The sequence below is a fragment of the Drosophila serrata genome, unplaced genomic scaffold (assembly GCF_035046125.1).
Source record: "Drosophila serrata isolate PLE 108 unplaced genomic scaffold, ASM3504612v1 contig_47, whole genome shotgun sequence".
In the NCBI taxonomy this organism is placed as follows: domain Eukaryota; kingdom Metazoa; phylum Arthropoda; class Insecta; order Diptera; family Drosophilidae; genus Drosophila; species Drosophila serrata.
The window spans coordinates 235176-260457 of NW_028256945.1; the positions used below are offsets into that span (position 1 = coordinate 235176).

General features: G+C 40.7%; 2 protein-coding genes across 7 annotated transcripts in view; one reads left to right on the forward strand and one right to left on the reverse strand.

Moving 5' to 3' along the window:
- The window catches only part of LOC110189533 (uncharacterized), a 68377-nt gene that overhangs the window by 26670 nt on the left and 16425 nt on the right, over nt 1-25282 (reverse strand). The gene's annotated exons all lie outside the window — the stretch shown is intronic.
- Nucleotides 1-25282, forward strand: part of LOC147644971 (putative guanine nucleotide exchange factor MCF2L2) — a 131030-nt gene that overhangs the window by 9860 nt on the left and 95888 nt on the right. For 5 of the 6 annotated variants that reach the window (XR_015272519.1, XM_086836602.1, XM_086836589.1 and 2 more), the window contains exon 2: nt 22498-23002. The exons of the other annotated variant lie outside the window; for it this stretch is intronic. Coding sequence is in view for 4 of the 5 variants with exons in the window: in XM_086836602.1 (XP_086692728.1) it covers nt 22498-23002 (505 nt within the window). In the remaining variant the exon portion in view is untranslated. The remainder of the gene's footprint in view (nt 1-22497; nt 23003-25282) is intronic. 6 annotated transcript variants of the gene reach the window in all.

The following is a 25282-nucleotide window of genomic DNA, read 5'->3' on the forward strand; positions in this document are numbered from 1 at the left end:
GATCGAGCTAAGGGTCGATGGACATACTTCCATGATAATTATACTTATGTGGTCAGCATAGGCTGTAATCTTTTGGGGCCTTCCTCTCGAATCTTCTGATTCGTCGACCACTAGATTCCATAGGAGGGGCGATAGGACTCCACCTTGCGGCGTGGCTCTCTGCGCTCCTTTTACCATAGAATCGGTGCCCCAATCCGATTGTACCTGTCGGCAACTTAATAGATTTCCAATACAAAAGTTGATGGTGGCGTGTGTGGGTCGCTCCTAGGCGATCCATTATTGCGTCTGTGCTTACATGATTGAATGCCCCGGATATGTCTACAAAGACTTCGAGGGCATATTCCTTCCTAAATAGGGCTCTCTCAATGGTGGCTAGTAGCGAATGCACCGCCGTCTCCACTGATTTTCCTTTTGTGTATGCCTGCTGGTTGGTTGACAGTGATCTGCCCACATCATTTCTGATGTATAGGTCCAGCAGCTTTTCTAGCGTCTTGAGTATAAAGGAGGTGAGGCTTTTTGGGCTGTAGTCCTTAGAACTGACGTGGCTGCTCTTGCCTGCTTTAAGCAGAAAGACAATCCTCAAGGTCCTTCATTGGATTGGGATATAGCCCGTACTAAGGTAAGCTGTGTATATTGCGTATAGCCATAGAGTGATGACTTCATTGGTCGCTTGCAGCAAGCCTGGAAATATTCCATCTAGTCTTGGAGCTTTTATCATTTGGGATCATTTGGGAGATGCTCTTCCCTGGTTGCTAGTACCTGGTGGTCGTTAGCATCGGTGACCTCTGTGCAACCTGGGAAATGCGCTTGCATTAGTGCTTTTAGCGCCTCTTCGCTGCCCTCAGTCCACTGTCCGTCGTCGCGTTTGAGCTGACTTTGTATGGTGGGTAGCTTTGAAACTTTGTACTTCCTTAGCAGGGTTTTGTATTACTCGTTGATTATATCATCGTTCGCCTGCTTGGCGAGTTTGAAGAATTCTCTGAGATTATCGCGTTGCAGCGAGAGGTTCTTGTTCCACCAGGGTGGTGTGGTCCTTTTCTTGCTTCTTGAAATCGGTCATGAGAGGGTCTCTAAGGACTTTTCTTTATCTGCATCGGATTTTACTGTGCGCGGACAAGTAGCTAGTTTACAAGAGATTATTTCTTTGAACCTTCCCCAGTTAGTGTTCCGGTGGTTTCTATAGACTGTTGGTTTTAGAGAGGGATCGAATTCGCATTGGAACTGTATGCACCTGTGGTCTGAGAAGGATGGTCTCTCCATTTCCTTCCAGTCTGATACATTTATACTTTGTCCCGCTACGAATGTTATATCTAACACGTTGGACGAGGTGGGGCCTATAAAGGTGTGTTCCTCCCCCACGTTTGCTATGTATAAATTAGTAGAAAGAATAAAGTCTAAAAGTGACTCACCTCTGTCGTTTATGTCGGGGCTTAAGCTTTAGTGCGCATTGGCGTCTGCAGCCACGATCAGTTGCTGGTCCTTTGAGTCGTGTTCTACCAGGCTCCAGAGTTCTTCCGGTGGACCTGTCCTATCGCGTGCCATGTAGCAGGAAGCTACCATTAGACGCTTCTTCTTGCTTTCTAGCAACACCACAGTCAGGTCGTCCGAGCTGTAATGAGACATAAGTTTAGCTTGAAGACCCTTCCATAAGAGTACGGCGGTTCTATTCCTGCCTACCGATGGTGTTTAGAACGCGTTGTAGTTTGAGGGTTTTAGTCCGGCGACGGACTTCATCGGCGGACCCTTGCTCCATGGCAATAAGGAGTTCCGCCGACGCGACCTTGCTCTTATGGTGATTGACCTGCAGCACCCTTAGGGACATGAATACCGGTCAGGTCATTGTCTCCCCCTCTTCGGACTCATCCAGCGTTAGTTTCAGGGCGGCGTCGACAATGGTTTCAAGAACTAGGTCTTTCTCCACCTCGCCTGCCTTCAGGGTGTGATCATCCTTATCCCCAGGTTGGCGCTTTTTGAGGCGCAGGTATAAGTTACCCATGCCACACGCCATCTTCGCGTATCTGGATACAGGACGTCATCTGCCTTCTTGTTAATCTGGAGGACTGTGCATTAGCCCCCATCTTTGGGTAACGGGCTCGTAATGTGCAGTACCTTCCAGTCTGCGGTTGGGATGTCGGGACTCTGACGCTTCAGCAGCTTCAGCAGCTTCAGCGCTCGGTCCCCTTGAATAGCTTTTGGGATGGATGAGATTAGTTCCCTGGCCACCACCTCCACCTTAGCCCCGTCCCACAATGCTTCCACCCGACCGACCGTTTGCGTCGGGTCATCCATACACTTTAGGATTTTGACCCCATATAGCCACCCGGCACCTTCGAATGTGGGCATGGGCGCTACAGGGTCTTCCTCCATCCGTGTATCTAATGACTCAACGAGCCGTGCATGCACCGTCTTCCACCTCAGTCATCTTGCCATTCTCATCGCTCCTGTCCATAAGTGCCACGATCAAGTGTCGTTTGGTCACCTAACTGGTCTTCACGATTTTATTTTCCTTGTTCTTTTGCAGCTTTGTAGCGCCTTAGCCTTCTTTCACTCGTTTGGACGCTTCGCTCCGTCCTTGCCCGGGGAGCTGGTGCCTGGTTTTGGCCAGCGAAGAAGGCTTGCTTCCTCCTCTTTTGAAAGCTGTATACTCTCCAGGTCCGAGTCTGTATATACTACGACACCCGCTCGGCTTAGCCTTCTTTGCGTGGCAGTAGCGTTACAAATGACGTTACCTGCTCCCGTCAAATCAGAGGTGTGACCGCGGGCGACACGTAGAGAGGAATGCTTCCCTCCGTGCCTGCCAGTGGTAACAGTCATGTCAAATGTCTTGCTTGCTGGGCCCCAGATGTAACCCTTAGAACATTAGGAAAATTATTCTCAAAGAGGACCTTTTGCGTCTTGTCATTAAGATAACTTGAGATCCAATTAAGAAGATCACTTGGAAAATCCATTAAATCGACTTTTCTAACGAGGAGAGAAGCCCTTTATAATATAGGAAGAGAGCTCCAAAAGATTTGTTGTTGTCCATATTCGCTTAACTGATAACTTATCCTAATAACTGATCTACAAAGGTGCTGTAAGTGAGGGGCAATAATGTTTTCAAATAGTTTAGAGATGGCCGACAACGAGATTCTTCTATAATTACTGGCATCTTATTTGCTTCCTTTTTTAGGCTAGGACAGAAAATTAAGTTTGATTTGGGTATGTCGTAGGAACAGGTCTGGTGTAAATACGAAGAGTTTGAATAAGTTGTTTGAAAAAACTGCGAAAATAGATCGGCTATTGCCTGATCATTATTTGCGGTAGTATGTTCAAATGAAAGCGAGGAAAGATTTATTTTATGCTTACTTTTAGTGTTATTAAAACTATAAAACTGTTTTGGGTCCTGTGAGAACTGTGCCCTACAAAGAGTTACAGCAACTGCACGTTCAGCACGTTAAAGTTTGACCGAGCTGATAAATTAGATGAAAGGGCAGATTGAGAACCGGTGAATTTAAAATTTGCATACAGTCTAGATTTTTAATTCTTAAGTCGGCTCAACTCTTCACTGAAACACGGCGGTTTATTCAAGCTTGGCGGATAATATAACGGAACACATTCAGTAAAAAATGAATTCATGGCACTGTAAAAAATATCCACGGCAATTGACATGTCAGTTCACGTGTACAGATCGGATCAATTGAACTCGTTTATAAAATTATTCAGCCGTACAAAGTACGTCTAGCGAAAACATAGGACTTTATTGGCTGGACGGTCTGAAATATTTGGTACGTCACACCTAATATCAAGAGTCACATCGAAAGTTTGATGATACGGATCTTAGGGCTGCGTTAGAGGCGCCACCTGACCTGCTAAACTGACTCTCGCAGGATCAGAGACGAAACAAAGATCGAGCAAGCACTGTAAGGAATTTCGCACATGGTTGACTTGAGATAGCGAAATGTCGAACAAGCCAGCGATAAAGTCATGTTGTGTAGGTGTATGGAAATATTGGTAGAATTATTTGAGCACCAAATAGCACCAGGGATATTAAAATCACCTAGGACTACCAACTCGCCTCTATCCAAAAGTCTAGTAGAAACCATCTGAATGGCGGAAAGGTGATTCCAATAAATAGGAAGTTCCGACAGTGGAGGTATGTAGGAATCGGTAATAAAAATGGAGCTACCTTTGATAGATAGCTTCACACAGAGGAATTCAACATCGTTGCATTCCTCGAAGGTTAATAATTCTGATGTGAGTGAGGCGTCCACCGCTATAAGAACTCCACCCCCGCGTCTGATAGGGCGATCTAGCCGATATACTGTGAACACAGCTGGAAAAACTTCGGAGCTCAGAATCTCCGGCTTTAACCAGGTTTCTGTGAGCACAATAACCTGAGATGCAAACGAAAGGCTATCAGATTACAAGTTAGGAAGCTTACTTCGTAAGCATCTTGCATTCTGATAAGAAAAACGTAGGAAGTAGGTTAGTTTTTTGGGTCGGGATTGGAATATGTAGAAGGCGCAGTGGTATGATCAGGCCTGGGAGGAGTTATTCCTACAGGCCGCTTTTTCTTTTTCTTCGCTTCGAACTTCTTAACGACAATGTACTCTGACCAGAAGTTGGGAGAACAAATAGTGTTAAAGAGCTCATTAGGGACATTTATTTTAAAAGATGAAATATTCCTAGCGTAAGAAAATGTAATCTTTTTCACCTTTATCTTTATTTTATCGGCTGTAGTGTTGCCTCGTATAAAGGCGAGAACATCTTCCGATGTTTGATCAAGGGAGAGCCGCGAAACAAAAATATGTCTCGGTGGTGGAACCGCTATAAGGGCTTTTGGCAAGGCAGATTGGTTATCTGCCGTGGCATTGTCCGCCGGTATTCCGGGCCTAACACCTTGGGCAGATATATCGTTAAACACGGGACTTTGAGGGGTCAATATTTGCGAACCCCCAGGGGACAAAACAGAAATCACCGGCGGTACGGGCACTCCGGCTGCACATTCGGGTACCGAATCTTTTCTAGCGCTCGATCTCAGCACTCTTGGAATTAATGCTGAGGTCAAGGGCTGTGCCGAGGGAGGCTGCTGCTGAGAGCCCGTTGCAGGTAGTTGGGGTCCGTCTACATGCTGCCCACCAATAGCAGTTTTTTTTGCGCCTAGAAGACTCATTTAATAGCGTAAGGCTATTAAATTGGGTGTCCAGCGCCAAGAACATATCAAGAGTTTTACGAAAACTCGTTAAAACGCCCTTAAAACCTTTTTTGGTATGCCGCATGAAAGATATAATTTCCCTTTCTACATCACGACAGGGCTCACAACAGTAACGCAGGCCGATGTGTTTTTTTTTTGTTGCATCGTCCACCGTCCGAGCTGCAACACCAATACACTTGGTGTGCATGACGTTGTCGCACAGCCAGCAGCCGATTGTAAGGTGATCTGCAGAAATTGTTATTAACATAAAATAGAAAATTTAAGTTAACCCCGGTGGTTATTTTCAAACTTTAACACAAAACGAGAGCGCAAGAAAAAAACAAGTCCGTTCACTTGCAAAGATGAAAGATATGATATGGTGTCAGATTACCGATTACAGGTGACGTTGACATTCGTTACGCGCGTTTTTTAAAATATGCAAAATTAAATGTATATTTTTTAATCTTTCTGAGAGATTTTCTTAATATTTGTTTCCATATGAACCTTTTACAGAGTATTAGAAAACTAAAAAAAAAAAAATCTGCCAAATCGGTCAAGCCTTTTTCATGTTATGTGGCGACAACAAAAAACGGTTTTCATTTTTATATATATAGATTAAAATCCAAATTTTAGAATAATATAAATAAATAATTTAAAGGTCTATATCTCAAAATCTGTTAAAAACTACATACAAAAGGCTTTTGATAGGGTGTGGCATCCAGGGCTACTCTATAAACTCAAGCCATTACTAAACCCACAACTGTTCGAAATGGTTACGAGCTTCCTCTCTGAAAGGACATTCAAAGTGGTCCAGGACGGTACCCTATCCTCTCAAAGGCCGATAAAGGCTGGAGTTCCCCAAGGAAGCGTGCTGGGACTGACGCTGTACAGCTTGTTCACTCATGACATGCCGAAGTCCACGGGACATGATCCACATTTGCTGACGATACTGCTGCCCTCTCCAGATCCAACTGTATCTATGACGCCACTGATATGCTTCAGATGTACCTCGAAAGGTTTGAGAATTGGGCCTGTCGCTGGAATATATCAATTAATCCGGCAAAGTGTGCTGTAGTGACGCACTCCCTCAGAAAGGAGTCCTGCCCTGGACTGTTCCTGCATGGAGAGCTTCTTGAGCAGGTCAGAGATTATAAATACCTGGGGGTCACCCTGGACACTAGATTAACCTTCGCCAAGCATACAAGGTTAGTTAGGCGTTCATTGGAGGATAAGGCCAGAAGGCTGTACTGGCTCCTAAAGGCAAATAATCACCTGAGTCTGGCGAATAAGGTCCAGATATACAAGTCCATACTTGCCCCCACTTGGAGATATGGGATTCAAGTTTATTGCATAGCGGCCAAAACTAATCTGAGTTGCATCCGGGTATTCCAAAGCAAGTTCCTGCGGAGAGTTACTGGTGCTGAGTGGTTTATTCGTAACATTGACTTAGCGAGGGACCTTAAAGTTTCCTTGTTAGGGGATATTATCAATGAACAAGCCGAACATTACACAAATAAGCTCATGTCTCACCCAAACATTCTAGCCAGGAGACTTGCGTCTCGGCGAGCAAGGCGCAGACTTAAAAGGATTCATCCCTCGGACCTTCCAAGAAGGAAAATTTATCAAACATTAACTACACTCCCTGCCACTTGTTACACCCATCTTCATCTTCACTTATTCTTATACTTTTGTAATTTTCCATTGAACTCCTCCGCTCACTATTGTATAAGTTGGTACACTACAGTAACGTACAATAATAAATTCAGCTCAAAAAAAAGTTAAAAATTGAAAAAGTAATTATTTTTAATTGTTAAATTTATTTATCGTTCCTATGGCAGCTATATAAGATAGTAGTCCGGTTTTCATAAAATTGTACACAAAATTGTAAATTAATATAAAATGGCTATATCTAAAAGTGGATAAAAATCTGTTTAAAACTTAAAAATTTATAATTTTTGTTGTAAGAAATGTGACATTCCTACGCATTCAATTTAAAAAAATAACATGTAGCAAGATTTTTTTTAATTGGTGCTAAGATCGATTTTGGGACCTTGTTCGTTTTCATGATATTCAGAATAATGTACGTACGACGGCAAAACATGGAAGTCACATTTGCAATAAAAAAAACAGTTAAAGCACTGATTTAAGCGAAACGTGATGAAAGAAAAAAATAAATCCAGGAGTTGAAAAATTCCACAACGCGAAACGAAGAAATAACCCGTGGGGCATCATAGGGTAATTTCAGCGTGTCAGCTTTATTTGTCTGCATACATGGTACCCCAACTTAAACACAAAACCCGGCTCCAGGTCGCTTTACTTCGCTAAAACGTGAGCGGTCGGCGAGACCCGAGCTTCGGAGCGCGAAAGAAAGCTCCGCGAACAGAGGCGGCAAAAGTGTAATGAGGTGGTAGTGAAATAGAAAATTATTTTAATAAAATAACAAAAATAACACCATGATCAACATTGGCTTTGCCTCTACTGTCAAAAGCACACGTCTACTTCTCCAAACTCTAAACAGAAAAAATAAAATAATAAATACAAGTAAAAACCTACAAAAACTTCCAACAACCGCAAGTGCAAGTACAAGTGCAAGTGCAAGTACAAGTACAAGTGCAAGAGAACTGAAAAAACTACCAACGGTACAAGTCAGAAACGTAGGGATGGGGGACAGCTCCTGAAATCCCCAGGACCTAAATATCTAATTGTCTCCAGATCTGACCCCGGCCTTGACCTCAACAACGTCAACCCTTTCCTCATTAAAAAACAAATTGATTTCGCCTGTGGTGGAGAAATTGAAGAATGCAAGAAACTCCGCAACGGATCACTGCTCATTAAAACAAAAACAAATGTACAAGCGTTGAAACTCATGCAGCTCAAAACTTTCGCTCCTACCATAAACGTCACAGTTACACTACTCAGCTCTCTTAACTGCACCAAAGGTGTAATATACTCCAACGACTTAAGAGGAATTGAAGAGAACATCATAATACAAGAACTAGCGGCACAACAAGTAACTGACGTACGGAAGATATTAAAACACGACAACGGCTCTCTTAAAGAGACTGGACTCATTACTATCACCTTTAACACACACAACCTTCCCGACTACATCATGATTGGCTACCAGAGAACAGCGGTCAGGACCTATATCCCTCTGCCGCTAAGATGTAACAATTGCTATAAATTCGGCCACCTTAACAAATTCTGCAATAACAACAAAATTTGTTACAACTGCGGATCACTACAACACCTAGAGCCATATACAAACGAAAAATGCACAAGACCCCAGAAATGCATCAATTTTAACGAAGAGCAACAACAGACAAACCCACACAACTCCTTTAGCAGAAAATGCCCAGTATTCCTCACGCAACAAGAGCTTCAAGCCATAAAAATTACACACAAATGCGACAACAAAACAGCCCACGCAATCGTCAAGGCCCGCACCTCAGATAACACACCGCACTCCTACTCATCTGTCATCAAGAACCAAAATTCCCAGCAAAGCCGGAACGCAGATGAACCTCAACAACTCAAAGGACCCGGACCCAGCAACCACGAAATAACCAGATCACCACCTATATCATACGCCGACATCTACCCCAGCTCCAGTAACAACTTAACCAATAAGATTACACCCTCCACAACCACTAAGTCCTTAAACAAATCCATAAAAATCCTACCCCTAAACACACCTAAAAGATTATTTGCTTCCATGAAAAAAGATGCTAAAAAACCTAAGCCAAACACCAAAAATAACTCTGACGCATCTGGCGACTCGGGGGAAATGGACACATTTTAATCATGTTAAATATTATACAATGGAATATCAAAGGCAACAGAAAAAACTACTCAGAATTATAAATCCTCATTAAGCATCACCACCCCCAAATCATAGCACTCCAAGAAACCCACCTCACCAATACATCTTCCCTACCAATCCCCATAAACTTCTCCCTATACTGCAGTGACAGCACCAACGCTTTCGGAGGAGCAGCACTATTGGTGCATAACTCCATCTCACACTCCAATAAAACCCTCAGCCCAGACTTTGAAGCCACTTGCGTCACAAATAATTCAAAAAGAAAAATAGATCTCATATGCACATACATTTCCCCCACCAAACAATTCAACATTAAAAACTTAGAAAATGTTCTAACCCCTACATCCCCCTCTACTATCGTACTAGGGGATTTTAACAGCTGGCATCCTTATTGGGGATCCCTCCTTCAATCTTAAAAATGCCAATTGGGACCTCTTTAGTACTCATATTTCCAATCAGTCCACTCATAATCAACCCAGTAGTAACACAAACAAGGAAGCAGCTACTCTTAAAAAAATCCTAATCCAATCTGCCCACCTATCCATACCCCAGAACACCACCTACTCCCTCCCACACACTGTTCGCTGGTGGGACAAAACTCTAGCTCTACAGAAAAAAAAAAATAGAAACAAATACAAAAAGCTAATGCCATCTTCAGAAAATCCATTAGGGAAGCCAAAAAATCCTCCATCTTAAAATTCACATCTGCAATCCACCCAAACTCCGACCCAACAAAAATGTGGGCGAACATTAAACGGCTCTGTGGAATGTACCCTTCCAAACACATACATAGCAACCCCTCCACTCAAAAAACTTCTGTAGATCCAACCGAAATAGGCAACACACTCGGAGACCTATGGTCAAAAGATGCAAAGGACTCCAACTTCCCTACCGAATTCCGCACCAACAAAATTCTCCTTACACCACCCTGTCCCTACCCCTTATCACCAACAGCCCTTGAAATTGAAAAAAACATTACACTTATTGAACTCAACGCAGCCATTAACTCTCTAAAAGGACACATACCTGGCCTAGACCGCATCTCTTATCCTATGATTAAAAATGCACCCATCTCCTATAAGCTTCGAATCCTCCACCATTTCAACAAAATCCTAGACTCCCACATCCCCCAATCCTACAAAATCAGCCTCGTACTACCCATCCTCAAGCCCAATAAACCCCAAACCAACCCCAACTCCTACCGCCCCATCTCACTCAACCCTTGCATGGCCAAAGTTCTCGACAAAATCCTAGCGCAAAGTTATGGTGGTTTGTTTTAATAAACAAACTCATTCATAACAACCAATTCGTCTTCAAAAGAGGCAAATCTGTTCTAGATAGTCTACTTTACGTAGATCATCTAGCAACCAGATCTTTGTCTCTAAAAAAACACTTAACAATAATATCTCTTGACTTTGCTAAAGCCTTTGGTAAAATTGGCATCCACACCCTCATCCGCCAGTTGGAGGAATGGAAACTAGGCCCCCGCATTATAAGATACGTCCACAACTTCATGTCCAACCGGAATATAATAATAAAAAACGGCACATCCCTCTCCCATAGCTTCCCCCTCGATAATGGTATCCCACAAGGTTCCCCTATCTCAGTCATCCTCTTCCTAATAGCCTACAATTCCCTAACCGACATTATCTCAATTTCAAAACAAGTCAAGTTCACTGCCTACGCTGACGACTTCTATCTTATTATCCAACACAACCGGAACAAAAACCCCCAAATCAATCTTACAACCCTATTCCAACATATCCGAGAATGGTGCTCATCCTCTGGATCCTCTCTCTCTCTAGAGAAATGTCAAGTCCTACATATATGCCGAAAAAGAAACTACACAGCAAAAATTGTCACTGGCTCAATTAACATCCCTACCACCGACTCCATAAAAATCCTTGGCCTGACAATCAACAACCGGTACAACTGGCATTCTCACATAAACAACCTAAAAACATCCCTCTCCCGTCCCCTTAACATCATTAAACACCTCTCCTCAAACAAATATAATTGCAACACCGCCACCCTTATCCAAATCACAAACTCCCTCCTCATCTCCAAAATAGACTACTGCCTACCCATCTACGGGAAAGCTCCAAGCTCCATCCTTAACCGACTCAAATCCTCACAAAACGCAGATATAAGAGCAGCGCTTGGTGCCTTCAGAACAACACCAACAAATAATCTGCTGACTGAATCAAAAATAAGCCCTATTCTAATCAGACAAAAATACCACACTAGCAAACTAGCAACTAAACTGATCCACTCGCATGAATTGGCAAATTCCTCAAACCAACAAAAAAAAAAATATAGGTACCCCAGCACAATTGATACAATAATTGACTCCTGCAAATCCCTATCCCTCCATCTCTCCCCTGCTAAAAACTACCCATCCAAAATATACAACCCAGAATAATCATAAAAGCAACAAACACATCCCTATCCCACTACAACAAAAACACCACACCCCCTATAACCTTCCACCAACTTTTCCACTCTATAAAAAACTCCCTCCCCAACCATCAATTCCTCTACACCGACGGCTCAAAGACTAACGACATTGTTAGCTTTAGCAAAACCAACGACCACAACACCATTAAAACCGGACTCCTACCCTATTACTCTTCTGCCCTCACAAGCGAAACTATCGCCATACTAGAAGCGGTACAATTCTGCAAGAAAAATTCAGGGAAGTTCGCTATATGCTCTGATTCCCTATCTTCCTTAAGAGCCATAACCAAGTCCAACAACCACTCCTACTACCAGCGCAATCAGAAACATAATAACTAAACTCTTCCCCAAAATTGTACTTATCTGGATCCCAAGCCACATAGGCATAAAAGGGAATGAGAGAGCTGACAGAACAGCCAAGGAAGCTTACAATTATCCACTCATTCTTACCAAAAACTTTAACTCCAAAGATATCACACAACACCTCAAAAATTACTACAGTCACATAGAAAAAGATCTGTAAAACCAATGCATCCATTGGTACAAACATATTGCACTCAACACCCCTTCAAACTACTCCCTCAAAACCACAAACCTTAGCAGACAACAACAAATAATAATCAATAGACTACGTCTATTACGGCCACACACAATTCACAAACGCCTACTATATTAATAGAACAATACAAAACACGCCCTGTATGCAATAATGCCACAATAGATATAAAACACATTAATCGACTGCACTGCACTTTCCCAACACAGAACCTCATCCTTCTCCCACGAAAACCGAACCCAACTCCTCGCAAACCCAACAACAGAAAACTCAAAACCCACAAAATCTAGCCTTTAAGTCCTTTGTATAATATTAAAATCTGTATATATCTAGCGGTAGGCCACAGCAGCCAATGCTCAATATCCTATGTTAGCCTTTAGTTTACAACCAACTGCTAGCTTTATATAAATAAATAAATAAATAACACCATGATCAATAATCTACGATTTTTTTTTTGTAAACGCTAATGATACAATACGTCGCAATTATAATGATTTGAATTTATAATTAAGTCGTCCTGAACGCCATTAATCAGATGATTTTTTTTTCTATGAGCGAAGTATCGAAAAAATTCTTTAAAAAAAGGTAGGGTATTATTATCTGTCTATGTGATGTGAGAGTCTGACAGACTGCTATTTTTGAACACTAAAACCGGTATTCCGTTGCATTTTAGATCAGTGAAAACTTCTGCATAATACAAAAAAAAAAAAAAAGAAGACATTACCCTGTGACCGTCTTTTAGTGTTCCACTTCACATTATTTATTGTTTCTTTCTTTAATTTATTGTTGAAGATTCTGTTTAACAATTCAGTTCTTGTCCTTTCTTGTCTTTCTTTTTCTTAGCTTAGCTTTTCATTTTCTTCTCTTGTACAGTTTGTCTCAAGAAGTGATCTGCTGCTCTCGCCTACTGCAAATCAGCCCCCATTTTACACAACAGTCGCTCTCTCATACTCTTTCATGAGGGAGCGCAAGATCTCGATTCGAGTGACCAGAGCATACAACTGGCCGTCCTAACTTTGAGATAGCCCTCTACTCCGCTTAGAGTCAGAACCTATTTACAGTTATTTACAATTTGTTTTCGGACTACAATTATCTTACAATATTCAATTTGTTTTCTTTCATTAACAATTAAATTACAATTATTATAATTATTATAATAATGTTTTAATCCTATCAAAGTTCTTAACTATAACATAATCTTCTTTATATTCTGTCGTAATTTTTTTTTTAGCATTTTTGAATTTTTCATTTTTTATTTGAGACTTTCTCATATCTCTCACCTCTTCTGATTCTTTTCTAACATCTCCCTAAGGTTTCCTAACATTTTCTACCCCTTCTTCATTTTTTAATATTTTCTTCAAGTCATGACAGACATATTCTCTTTGTGTCATCCCAAAAAATGTTTCACTAGGACACTACTTTATGCTATTATGAATCGTAATATTCACTGAATACTCTACTTTTTCGATAACTCTATCCCAATGTAAGCCCCTTTCCGGTTCTGTCAATTGTTCTATCACGGGTCCCAGACTCCTATTGAACTCCATGAACTCGCCAAATTCAGAAGATCGATAATTGTCTATCAATTAATAGCGAACAATTGTGTTTTTGTATTGGTCTTCGAATTGTTGTGTTTATTTGTTTTAAACCACCGGGGTTTCTTTCAATTCTTCATTAAATATTAATTACATAACCCTTTTAGCTACCGCCCGTGGAAGGTTTTCTGTGTAGTTTATATTTATTTATTACTACGCTTTTCTTTCTTTCCTATTGTTCTCATCCGGTTGTTTTTCCTGCCCGCTTGAGGTCATCTGCATTTGGCTGCAGCTAAGTGGTTAGAAGCTCCCGCTTAAGCTCTATTGTTGTCTTGCTCACTCTCTCTTTCTTATTTTCTCTTTTACTCTTCCGTATTTGTTTTTTTTCGTATTTGTTAACGTGCACAGTGGTTCATGGGTTTGTGATAAGGGCTTATGTATTGTCTGCGCAATTAAATATTGCCGTAAGTGTTTGGCTGACCAGTCGAGTCTCCATTGCTGGCTCCGCGACGCGGTAGTGCATGCAAAATGCATTGATGTTACAGGTCGCATAGCTAATGCAATTTCCAGCAAAAATTGATTGCATTATTGCTGTGAGGCCACTCGATTACTCTTCCTCGCTTACATTTAATAATACCACCCCAAAAACTGACCAGACCATCGCCGTTCTTTTTGCGGAGTTTTTTAAAAAAACATATTCTCCCTTTAACACTTACCAGATATATTTTATTGCCACGCCCAGTTCGAACTTAATCTTCAGTCCTATCTTGAACGAAAGCTCTTTTCTCTTTATATAGGGTTTACTGGTGATCTTCTTAAGTGCTTCTTAAGTAGCTCTTTAGATCACAACAGCTCTAAATGCAAACTGATGCCATTTTCACATTTTTAAACAAAGCATGGTTAGGAAAGGAACAGGCGTTCTGGTATTTATTATAAAGTGATTGAAAGAATTCGATTCTCCTTATGTAACAAAGACGCTTTTCACGTCATTAGTTCGCTCTTTATTGGAGTATGGTTCTTTTGTTTGGAGTCCTTAATTCGGATTCCATAGTAATCGCATTGAATCTGTCCAAAAGAACTTTTTGCTGTTCAGAGCCCTCAGAGCCTTAACCTGGGATGCTGATTTAAGATTACCGTCTTACACTTGTATACTTCTATTAATTATCAATGGGCCCCGTTTAGAATTCTATTTTAGTAAGAGTAGCTGCAGTGTTTCATTCAGATTGCTTTAAAAATGAGACTAGTTTGCATAGAAATGAGCATAGCTAGATCGACTTGGCTGTTTATGCTGATCAAGAATATATTGTTTTCGGAATTGAGTACTTCTTTGCGATACAAAGTTCTGACTATAATTATAATATCCTGCGACGTAAATTTTAATACCTTCCATGCTCGATCATATTTCAGCGCAAGCTTGGCGATACATTTTTCTGCGGTACTACTCTGTCGATTCGGGTGTACTGCTATTGCACGCTAAGAACAGTTCTGGTACGTGCTTTTTCCAAATTATTTGTTCACCTCCCGTTAGCTGTGCAATCATGGTGCTTTATTGTTCGATTGATCCGTTCAGTCGGGCTTTCCTGAGGCGAATACGGTGCCAGGCAAAACTGGGTATACGGTCAATTTTTACTTGGCAGTCAGCCATTTGAAGAATTTTTCAACGATCACTAACAACGTGATGATTCCGTGCAATGTTCGCAGTAGTGTATGCACAAATCCCTGTACATAGTCTCCTTTTTAATACTTTAACAGAGGCTAAGTGACCAGTTTCTGCTATGCTGTGATTTTCCTTAAGAACTCACTTCCTTTTCTTCCTTTGTCAAAACAGCTTCCAAGATTGTGGATCTCTCTTGTTGCCGTTTTGTTTGTACAGTCTGGTGTCTTCTATTCGATATTTCTGGTCGCTCGGGTCTTTCTTAACTTCTTTATTTTTCTGCTCTGTAAACCAATAGTGCCGCTAAATTAACTCCATTTTTGGTGCTCTTGATACGGCTTCCATCTCATTCAGCTTTTATTATCGCTAATGGTCTTTTAACTGAAACTAACAACCGTTTTAGTTAGTTCTATGGCAGCTATATGGAACAGTAGTATGATTTTCATTAAATTTTACAAAAAAATATAAAATGTTTTTGTCTCAAATTAAAAATGTGCCTAAAACTGAAAAAGTTCAAATTTTAATTTTTTTTATTTTCTCGATCGTTCCTATGGAACCTATATGATCGTCCGATCCGAACCATTCCGACATATATTCGAGTGACAGTGTATATAAAAGACTAACTTCAAAGTGTCATTCAGATAACTTAAAAACTGAGAGACTAGTTTGCGTAGAAAAGGACAGACGGACATGGCTAGATCGACTCGGCTGTTGATGATATACATTATATATATATATGACTCCTTCACTGCGTTGCAAACTTCTGATTCCATGCAAGGGTCTAAAGATACGAGAAAATTAATAACTGGGGTGCTGCCACATTGTTTGCTTGCATGTGTGCTAAGTGGTTTAGTATTAAAGTTTTTAATTTTGGAAGGCTATCTACGTTGGTGATTACGGTGTACAAATCATTAAATTTTTCACATACGACTCAAAAATACTCATGCAATTCAAAGAAAGTTGGTTCGACAAAGACGCAATACTAAGGGCTTATAATATATATTATTGTTTGTTTGGAAATAATTAAGATCTCTTTGTAAATACGACTGGCGAACGACGTCCTTATATGGCTCGCAATGCTTGAGCATAAGTACTCTGGAGTTAGTTAGAAGTTTAGGCAGGTCGTTTATAAATAACTTTAACAATAAGGGATCCAAATAGCTCTCTTGCGTCACGCCTTAAATAACCCTAGGAACATTAGATAAATTATACCTAAAGAGGACCTTTCGCATCATTCCGTTTAGATAACTTGAGATCCAACTAAGAAGATCAATTGGAAATCCCATTAAATCGATTTTTCTAACAAGTCCTTTGCTTTACTGCAATAAGTATAGAAAGATATTATGGAGCACCTTTATAATAAAAGAAGTTCCAAGGGATTTTTGCTGGTCTTCGATTAATAAATCCATACTGACATTGAGAAATACCTTATCTGCAGAAGTTCTGCAAATAGGGAGTAATGACATTTTTAAAAAGTTTTGGGATATTGTTGGCATCGGATCTGCTACCATTTTTGTGGTAAGGCAAAAGAGACATCCCATTCGTTGAACGGATGGTCGATAAGGTTTTCCGTACCGAAATTTCTCATTTTGTTCTCCAGCCATTGTCCAACCGAATTTAATGGACTTGTTTAGGCGATAGTTAGGCGAAAATTCTTCGGTGCAACTCTGAATTCACGTCTTATGCTGTAAGAAATTTGACCATTCACTATGAAAATGTGAAAGATGACTTTTTGTTAGAAAAAAATCATCCGAGAATTTTCAATTCCTTGTCATCTAATTCTTTTTAATATAGTGCCAACTTATTTTTCCGAAATCTGGATGTAAAACAACATGAAGAGGATTGAACAGGGTGCCAGCACAATACCTGAGCACACAGCCAGAAATGCGATTGGGACCTGCCAAATTAACTGGCTTGACACGATGAAAATCTAAAAGAAGAGATCTTTCGTTTAAGCTAGGACTGAAAATTGAGTTCGATTTGGGTATGACGTAGGAATAAGTCTGATTTTAATCCTAAGAGTTTCAATAAGTTGTTTGAAAAAAACTGCGAAAATAAATAAGGCCAGTATGGCCCTTATTTATCCGGATGTTATTATCATATGGATCTGGAGAATGTTACGCGGTATTGATGTTCTTGTGGGTAGAAGTGGTTTTAGCGAAAGCAAATAGTTCACTTGACGTGATTATGCGTTCTAGTGCTTTTATGGATATTCCCCTAATATTCAGAGAAGTAGTGCCTGACGCTGGGTATTCTCCATAAGCTTTTTGTATGTCTTCTTTTCCAAGGCTTGTTACCACACAAAGACTTCGTAAAGCAGAATGGGACGCACCACCGATATATAGACCCAGTGCGTCAGAAGGCGAGAGACTTCTGGTACTGCTAGCATCTTCTTAGATGCGAATAGCGCAATGGTGGTCTTTTTCATCCTCTCTACTACATTGGGTTCCATGCGAGCTTTCTGTCTAAAACAGAACCGAAGTATTTAACATGTGTTTTCAAGGTCAGCCTATCTGTATTGGTTTTTGGCGGGATCCATAGCTGTACCTTGTAACTCTTAGGGAAGATAATGAAGTCCGTCTTGACTGCGCTGATATTGAGCCCTAGATTGTCCGTCCACTCACATATCTCCCTGAGTGTTGATTCCATAATCGACCTAAGGACCGATGAACAGACTCCCTTGATAACTTGGACGTTGATGCACTATGGTCAGTACATTCAAGTGGCCCGTATGACACCAGGCACGTGCCTGTTTGGGTTAGGTGTTAGTAGGCGCGATGGAAAATATAGGACAGAATACGAGGAAAATTGACTACCGGCGTGCTGCCAGATTGTTAGCTTGCATGCTTACTAAGTGTGTTAATATCAAAGATTTTAATTTGGGAAGGGAATCTGCGTTAGAGTTTAGTGTGTACAAATCATTATATTTTGCACATGCACTCTAAAAAGTTCCTGCAGTTCAAAGGAGGTTCTACAGTGGCGCAACACTAATGGGATATAGGATCTAGTAGTTCTACATGGTATGTGGAAATTAAGCTGACTTAACAAGTCAGCACTTTCCACATCACCATGTATAAGGTTAAAAATAAAGGTTATCCCTAGCTAAGGAAGGCGAGTTTATTAAGAGGAGTCTACTAGAGTAGGAAGGTAATCTTTGGTTTGCATCCCAATTAAAACCGCGAAAAGTAAAAAGTTCTTTTGAACCGACTCAATGCAAATCAATGCTCCAAACGCGGCATTCGTATTCTAAAATTGGACGAACTGAAGAAGTATATAAAGATTTAGTAACATAGGTCATTGAATTCCTTCGACCACCGTTTAATAAACCCAAGCACACCCCTGGCTCTATTCACCATAGACGAAATATGATCAATAAAGTCAAGTTTTGGGTCCAAGCGGACGCCCAAATCGTAAACAGAATTAATTCTTTCCAAAGAGCAGCAGTTCAGCGTGTAAGTAGCAAGCTTAGGAGCGACACGAGAGAATGTCATTAGCTTGCATTTCGAGCCATTTAAGTTTAGTAAGTTTACACGTCACCAAGTTTGAAAATTATTAGGATCTGTTTGTAAATCCGACTGGCAGGCAACTTCATTGTATTGCACGCAAAGCTTGACGTCATCCGCGTTCATAAGCACTCTGGAGTTAGTCAAGTCTTTGGGCAGGTAATTTATAAATAATGTAAACAATAAGGGTCCCAAAAGGGTGACCTTTAGAACATTGGATAAATTATTCTTAAAGAGGACCTTTTGCGTCCTGCCATTCAAATAACTTGAGATCCATTAAGAAGATCTCTTGGAAAACCCATTAAATCGAGTTTTCCAATAAGGATAACTATGCTTATGTCGTAAGCATAAGTTGTTATCTCGAACCTCTTGTTTAGGTCGTTGACCACTAGATTCCATAGGAGGGGCGATAGGACTGCCCCTTGCGGCGTGCCTGATTGTTCCTGTCTACAACTTGGTCGCTGTTGGTAGCTACTAGGCGGTCCGTTATTTCGTATGTGCTCACGTTGAATGCCCCGGATATGTGTACAAAACTCCGCGCATATTCCTTATGGTGCAGGGCTTTTATGGTGGCTACTAATAATTACAGTACCGTCTCCACTTATTTCCCTTTTGAGAAGGCGTCCTGGTTGGTTGACAGTAGTCTTCCCACATCGTTTCTGATGTATAGGTCCATCACGCTTGTCTAGTGTATTGAATAAAAATGAGCTGAGGCTTATTAGCCTGTATTCCTTGGGATTAATGTGGCTGCTATTTCCTGCTTTTGACGGAAAGATAATCCCACTGGTCCTTTATTGAATCGGGATATAGGCCGTGCTTAGACAAGCTCTGTATATTCCGTGTAGCCATGGAGTAATGACTTCTTTGGTCACCTGCAGTATGTCTAGTCTTGGTGCTTTTATTTCTACGAATGAGTTTATTGCCCTCTCTGAGGTTAGTGCGTTGGAACAAATTGTCCCTGTTCCTCCAGTGTGGTCTGCTCCTCTTCTTGGTTTGTGATATCGGACATGATGCGTGTTATGCGCCTAGTAATTTCTTGGAGGTGGTCTCTTGGGACTTTTCTGATACCATTCTGATACCATTTAAGAATGAAGGCATAATCCTTTTTAAGAGCCACCCATCATTACACAAAATTGGTCTGCTTAGCTCGAGCATTCTTTGTAATTTCTCTTAAATAGTTTTTTAGCTTTGGTCTTAGCCTGAGCCCGCGAAGTAGACGTTAACGTCAGCAGAGGATCGGTTCGCATATGTATATCACTTATATGTATATTCTTATGCTATCAGAGAGAGAGGCATGAGTTTGGACTTGCAGGTGCTAGACTTGTACAGCGTGGGAACGCTGATCTTACAGTTTGGACACTCACAGTCTGGGTGGGTGATCATATTACATTTCCACTTGAACTTGGACTGCATTGTAACATTCTTGTCTTGTTCATATATTTACATTTATATGTTTATATATTTATGTTTATATATGCACATCACAACATAGTACTTTGTCCCGCTACGAGTGTTATATCCAGCACGTTTGACGAGGTGGGACCTACGAAGGTGTGTTCCTTCCTCACATTTGCTTGGTTTGGTTGAAAGTATAAAGTCACCCCTGTCGTTCATATCGGGACTCCCCCACACTCTGTGGTGCGCGTTGGCGTCTGCACCCACGAACACTTGCTGGTCCTTCGAGCTGGGTACTACCAGACTCCTGAGTTCTGCCGGTAGACCTGGCCTGCCGTGTGCCATGTAGCAGGAAGCTACCAGTAGGCGCTTCTTCTTGCTTTCTAGAATCACTACAGTCAGGTCATCCGAGCTGTAATGAAACATAAGGTTAGCTCGAAAACCAGTACGGCGGTTCTGTTCCTGCTTACCGATAGTGTTACGACCTCTGCATTGAAAATTGTAGACTTTAGTCCGGCGACATTATTGCCCGAGGCAATCTAAAGTTACGTATTGCTTTGATCTTACTCTTATGGAGATTGAGGTGCAGCGCCTTGAGGGACATGGATACCGGGCTCAACTCCACTCGACGTGTTGACTACTAACTTCATGTCACCGTGTTCCTCCTCCTCAGACTCGTCCAGCTTTAGTTCCTGGGCGGCGTCGATGATGGTTTACAGACCTAGGTCCTGTGCGCATCCTTATCCCCGGGGTGGCGCATTTTAAAGCGCAGGTATACGTTACCCATGGCCCACGCCATCTTCCCGTATCTGGTATACAGGGTGTGTTCTTTCTTTGGGTAAAGGCCTCATATTGTGCAGTACTTTCCAGTTCGCGGTTGGAATGTACAATAAAATAACAAATTTATTTGCCTTTAGGATGAATGAGATTAGTTTCTTGTCCACCACCTCCAGTGTGGCCCTGTTTCACAGCGCTTTCTTCTGACAGACCTTCTTCACTTTCTCTTAAGGTCATCCATTCACTCGATTTTTGTTTAAATTTGCATAAACCAACGGGGTTTTAATTTATATCTTCAATTTCGTATTTATTAAATTAGCGTTTATTTCGCTTGTGCATGAAGCTATTCTTACTACGCCTCCTACGTCTCCCAATCCCGATCCAAAAAACTAACCTACCTACCTTCCTATCAAAATGTAAGAAGCTTACATCGTACATCGTAAGCTTCTTAACTTGTATTCTGATAACCTTTCATTTGCTTCTCAGGTTATTATTTTAACAGAAACCTGGTTAAAGCCGGGGATTCTGAGCTTCGAACTTTTTCCAGCTGTATTTATAGTATATCGGCTAGATTACCCTATCAGGTGCGGGGGTGGAGTTCTTATAGTGGTTGACTGCTCACTCACGTCATAATTATTACCTTTCGACTTGCCACTTGCACGCTGAACTGCTGCTCTTTAGAAAGAATTAATTCAGTTGATGATTTGGGCGTCCGCTTGGACCCAAAAATTTGACTTTATCGATCATATTTCATCAGGGGTGTGCTTGGATACATTAAACGGTGGACGAAGGAATTCAATGACCCCTATGTTACTAAATCGTTATATACTTCTTTAGTTCGCCCTATTTTAGAATATGGATGCTGCGTTTGGAGCCTTCAGTACGGCGTCCATAGAAAATGCATCGTTTTAAAAAACGGTTTACTTTTCGTTCTAAGCGGTCTAAATTGGAATGCAAACCAAAGATTGCCTCCTTACACTAATAGAATTCTCCTAATTAACTTAGCTAACCGTAGAAATATGCTTGGCAATACCTTTATCTATAACCTCTTTCATGGTGACGTGGAAAGTGCTGACTTGTTGAGTCAGTTCAGTTACGGGCCACTTGTATGTACTGACAGTAGTGCATCAACGTCCAATATGAAAACTAAAAACTTTAATTCTAAACTACTTAGTACACATGTATGCAAGCAATCTGGAAGCACGCCAGCAGTTAATTTCCTCGTACTATTTTCTATATTTCCTATCGCGCCTACTTACACTTAACCCAACAGGAGCGTGCCTGGTTTCATACGGTCCACTTGAAAGTACTGACCGTAGTGCATCAACGTCCATTATTATAATTTAACTGATTGAGGTATGAATTGAATGTAAATTATCAGCTTATTATTATAAAGATAGGTTCCAAACCGATTATTTTTACTACGGATTACTGATTACCAATCCATCACTGATCAGTGATCATATTGTTTTGCTGAACGCATCCAATATTATGACTTCAGAGAAATATATGCTTCGGCTTGCCGAAGTATGCTACTTTTCTCATTCTTAATATATCAAATATGATACATTAACATTATCTTAACTATTTCCATTTTTCTTTTCTATTCTTTTTTACACATTAGAAAATGACGCTAAACTTTTACCAACCGAGTCAAATCTATCACCACCAAAGCCAACACAGTATATTCCGCGACATTGCCAACAGATTAATCAGCATATGCTTGATTCTCAGATTTCAGTGAGCAGTGGCGCATCCACTCAGACGGCATTCTTTCAGTCAATTACTAATTCACCATCCCATTATTCTGGAGGAGAAAATATGCAACATACCAACGATCCGATTGCATCAAATAGTTCCCTAGATATTGAATATGCTACAAATGCTATAAGCTTGCAACGACCAATGGAGAAAACAAGTTCTCTTTTACAGAAAAATTGTGTAAAGATAAATGCTGCGCTTAGCATAGTCGATGTGGCCGACCTTTTACATTCACAGCATATCATCATTAGTGGTGGACGCTCTCCTGAGGGGTGTCCGTTAATCACTTTTCCAGATAACAATAATTTTCATTTGTTAGAAGAGGTCGACTACAAAAAAATTATTCATTATCTTACATCAGTTTCATCGTAAGTATTCATGTAAATACTAAATGTTTAGAATGCTAATTCTTTTTTTATTTTGTATAAGTAAGCAACCTAGATTTTATTCAAAATCTATTTTTTTGTATTTAAGTTTTCGATCACTTTTCAGGGATATATCTGTGTATATGTTTAGATTTAAAATTTTTGTTTTTTGTTCCATTATTAATGACGAGCCGATGCAATTAAACGATTTAAATCCTGTATATAACGACTTTTTAAAGAATTCATATTGTATTCAGTTAACTTTTTTTCAGAGCTCACAGGTTTGAATCCCGCCTCACAAGAAAATATAAAGAAACTTTCAACTCCAGCGGTGATTGGGTTATGTGTTTAAAAAAAATCTTTTGGAAAAATAGGTTTTCGATTTGTTTTTTATATAGACTTTTGTACATTTTTAGGAGCTTCAGATAAAAGTTTTTTTTTTTAATTTAATTAATTTTCTTACAACTCCAAGCTGCTTTAAAAAGAACTGCCTTGTCCTTGTCCTAGTCATTTGAATTTTAATAAATAATTTTCTGTGCTTAATTATAAGATTTGTACACATTAATCTCTAACGTAGATAGCCTTCCAAAACAAAAAACTTTAATTCTCATCCACTTGGTACACATGCAGGCAAGCAATCTATCAGCACGCCAGTAGTTAATTTCCTCGTCCTCTTTTCTATATTTCCTATCGCGCCTACTAACTCTTAACCCAACAGGCACGGATCTGTTTTCATCCGGGCCACTTGAGTGTACTGCCCGTAGTGCATCAACGTCCATTAAATTGTCTTCTTAGGAAACAAAAATTTATCAGTTGTAGGTCCCTGTTTATGGGGAAGACAACGAATTGGCCACCCTTAAGCAATAATAACTAACGCTCCAATTAGTTTGATTAAATGCCGTATATATTTTCGTTTTTCTGTTCTCTAGTTGGGAGCTGCAACTAACGACCGAACGCTTAGCTTCAATATATATGATATGCTATCAATTAAGCTTAGCTTAAAAAAAGGCGACAGAAGAAGAAGAAGAGAGAGAGAAATAGATAAGAAAAGAGAAGAGCTAAGAGCGCAGCAGGTGCAGCCATACACCTATGCGCGCATAATTAGGTACTAGAGGTCTGCTCCGAACATACTCCCCCCGTTGGAAGAGCTACTGTTCCAACTACATCGTCATAGTGGGGCAGAACGGTTTTTGCGGCCTCCAATTGGCCAATAACCTTTCCGCAATGTGGCCAGCAACGGTTGTGATCCTGCATGCGAATGTTTTCTCTTATCGTTAAGAGCTGTTGCATTGCTCTAGTAGCCAAAAAGGCAGCTGGCTTTGCTACGGCAGCCAGTGTGTCATCATGAAAATGATAACTAGGATCCTTGACGATGGCAGCTAAGACAGACTGAGGAGTTGACGCACTCGGCAGCCCTCCAGACACGATCGAACCAAGTTTGGTGTTCTGAAGTGTTGGCAACGCTCTATCCAAATGAATTTGTCCCGTAGCCATTATTTCAAAAAAGAGGCTAGCACCAATTATAAGATCTATTCGTTCTGATCGATTGAAATGAGGATCAGCGAGCGATATATTTTGCGGAATTTTCCATGATGTTGTTTTTTTTATTGAAATGGGGCTGATAATCAGTGATGCTATTAGTCACGACCGCGGAGAATGAGTCACGATAGCTTGCATCCCGGGATTGCGCTAGAATGTCGACTGCCTTACCAGAATTCAAGGGATTCATGCGACTTTCGGTAAATCAAATTAAGTTGGCTTGCTAAGCGAGAAGTTATAAATTTTAGCTGAGACTCCGAGTCTAAGATTGCTCGGCATGGCATAAATTCTCCAGCCTTATTTCTCACATAAATAATAGTGGTTGAAAGCAACACGTAATCAACGGGCAGAATGTATGTGGGTTTTGGTGGAGGGTTTGATGAATGCTGATGAAGATGATGTTGATGTCATCCATCATTTAGAAGTAGATCGGATGATAGAGATGAAACGGTGGATGGTACAGATGGGTCTCGATTAATATGAAACAATGAGTGGTGATTGACAATATTTGCAGTGCGTTGACTTGCATTGCTGCAAACTATGGGTGGAACTTCTTTGCTTCTCTAAATCGAAGATTCGGGCTCAAATTTAGAAATCGAGAGGATTTTGGCAAATAATGATCTCTTGCATCACAAAACATACATAGAGGAAGATTTGAGCTAGTAGCTGAAGCAGTTAATTTGTTTGAGCTATATCTATGCAGGGTTTTTCCCACCTGCTGGCTTGGCGTTTGCGTTACCAAGG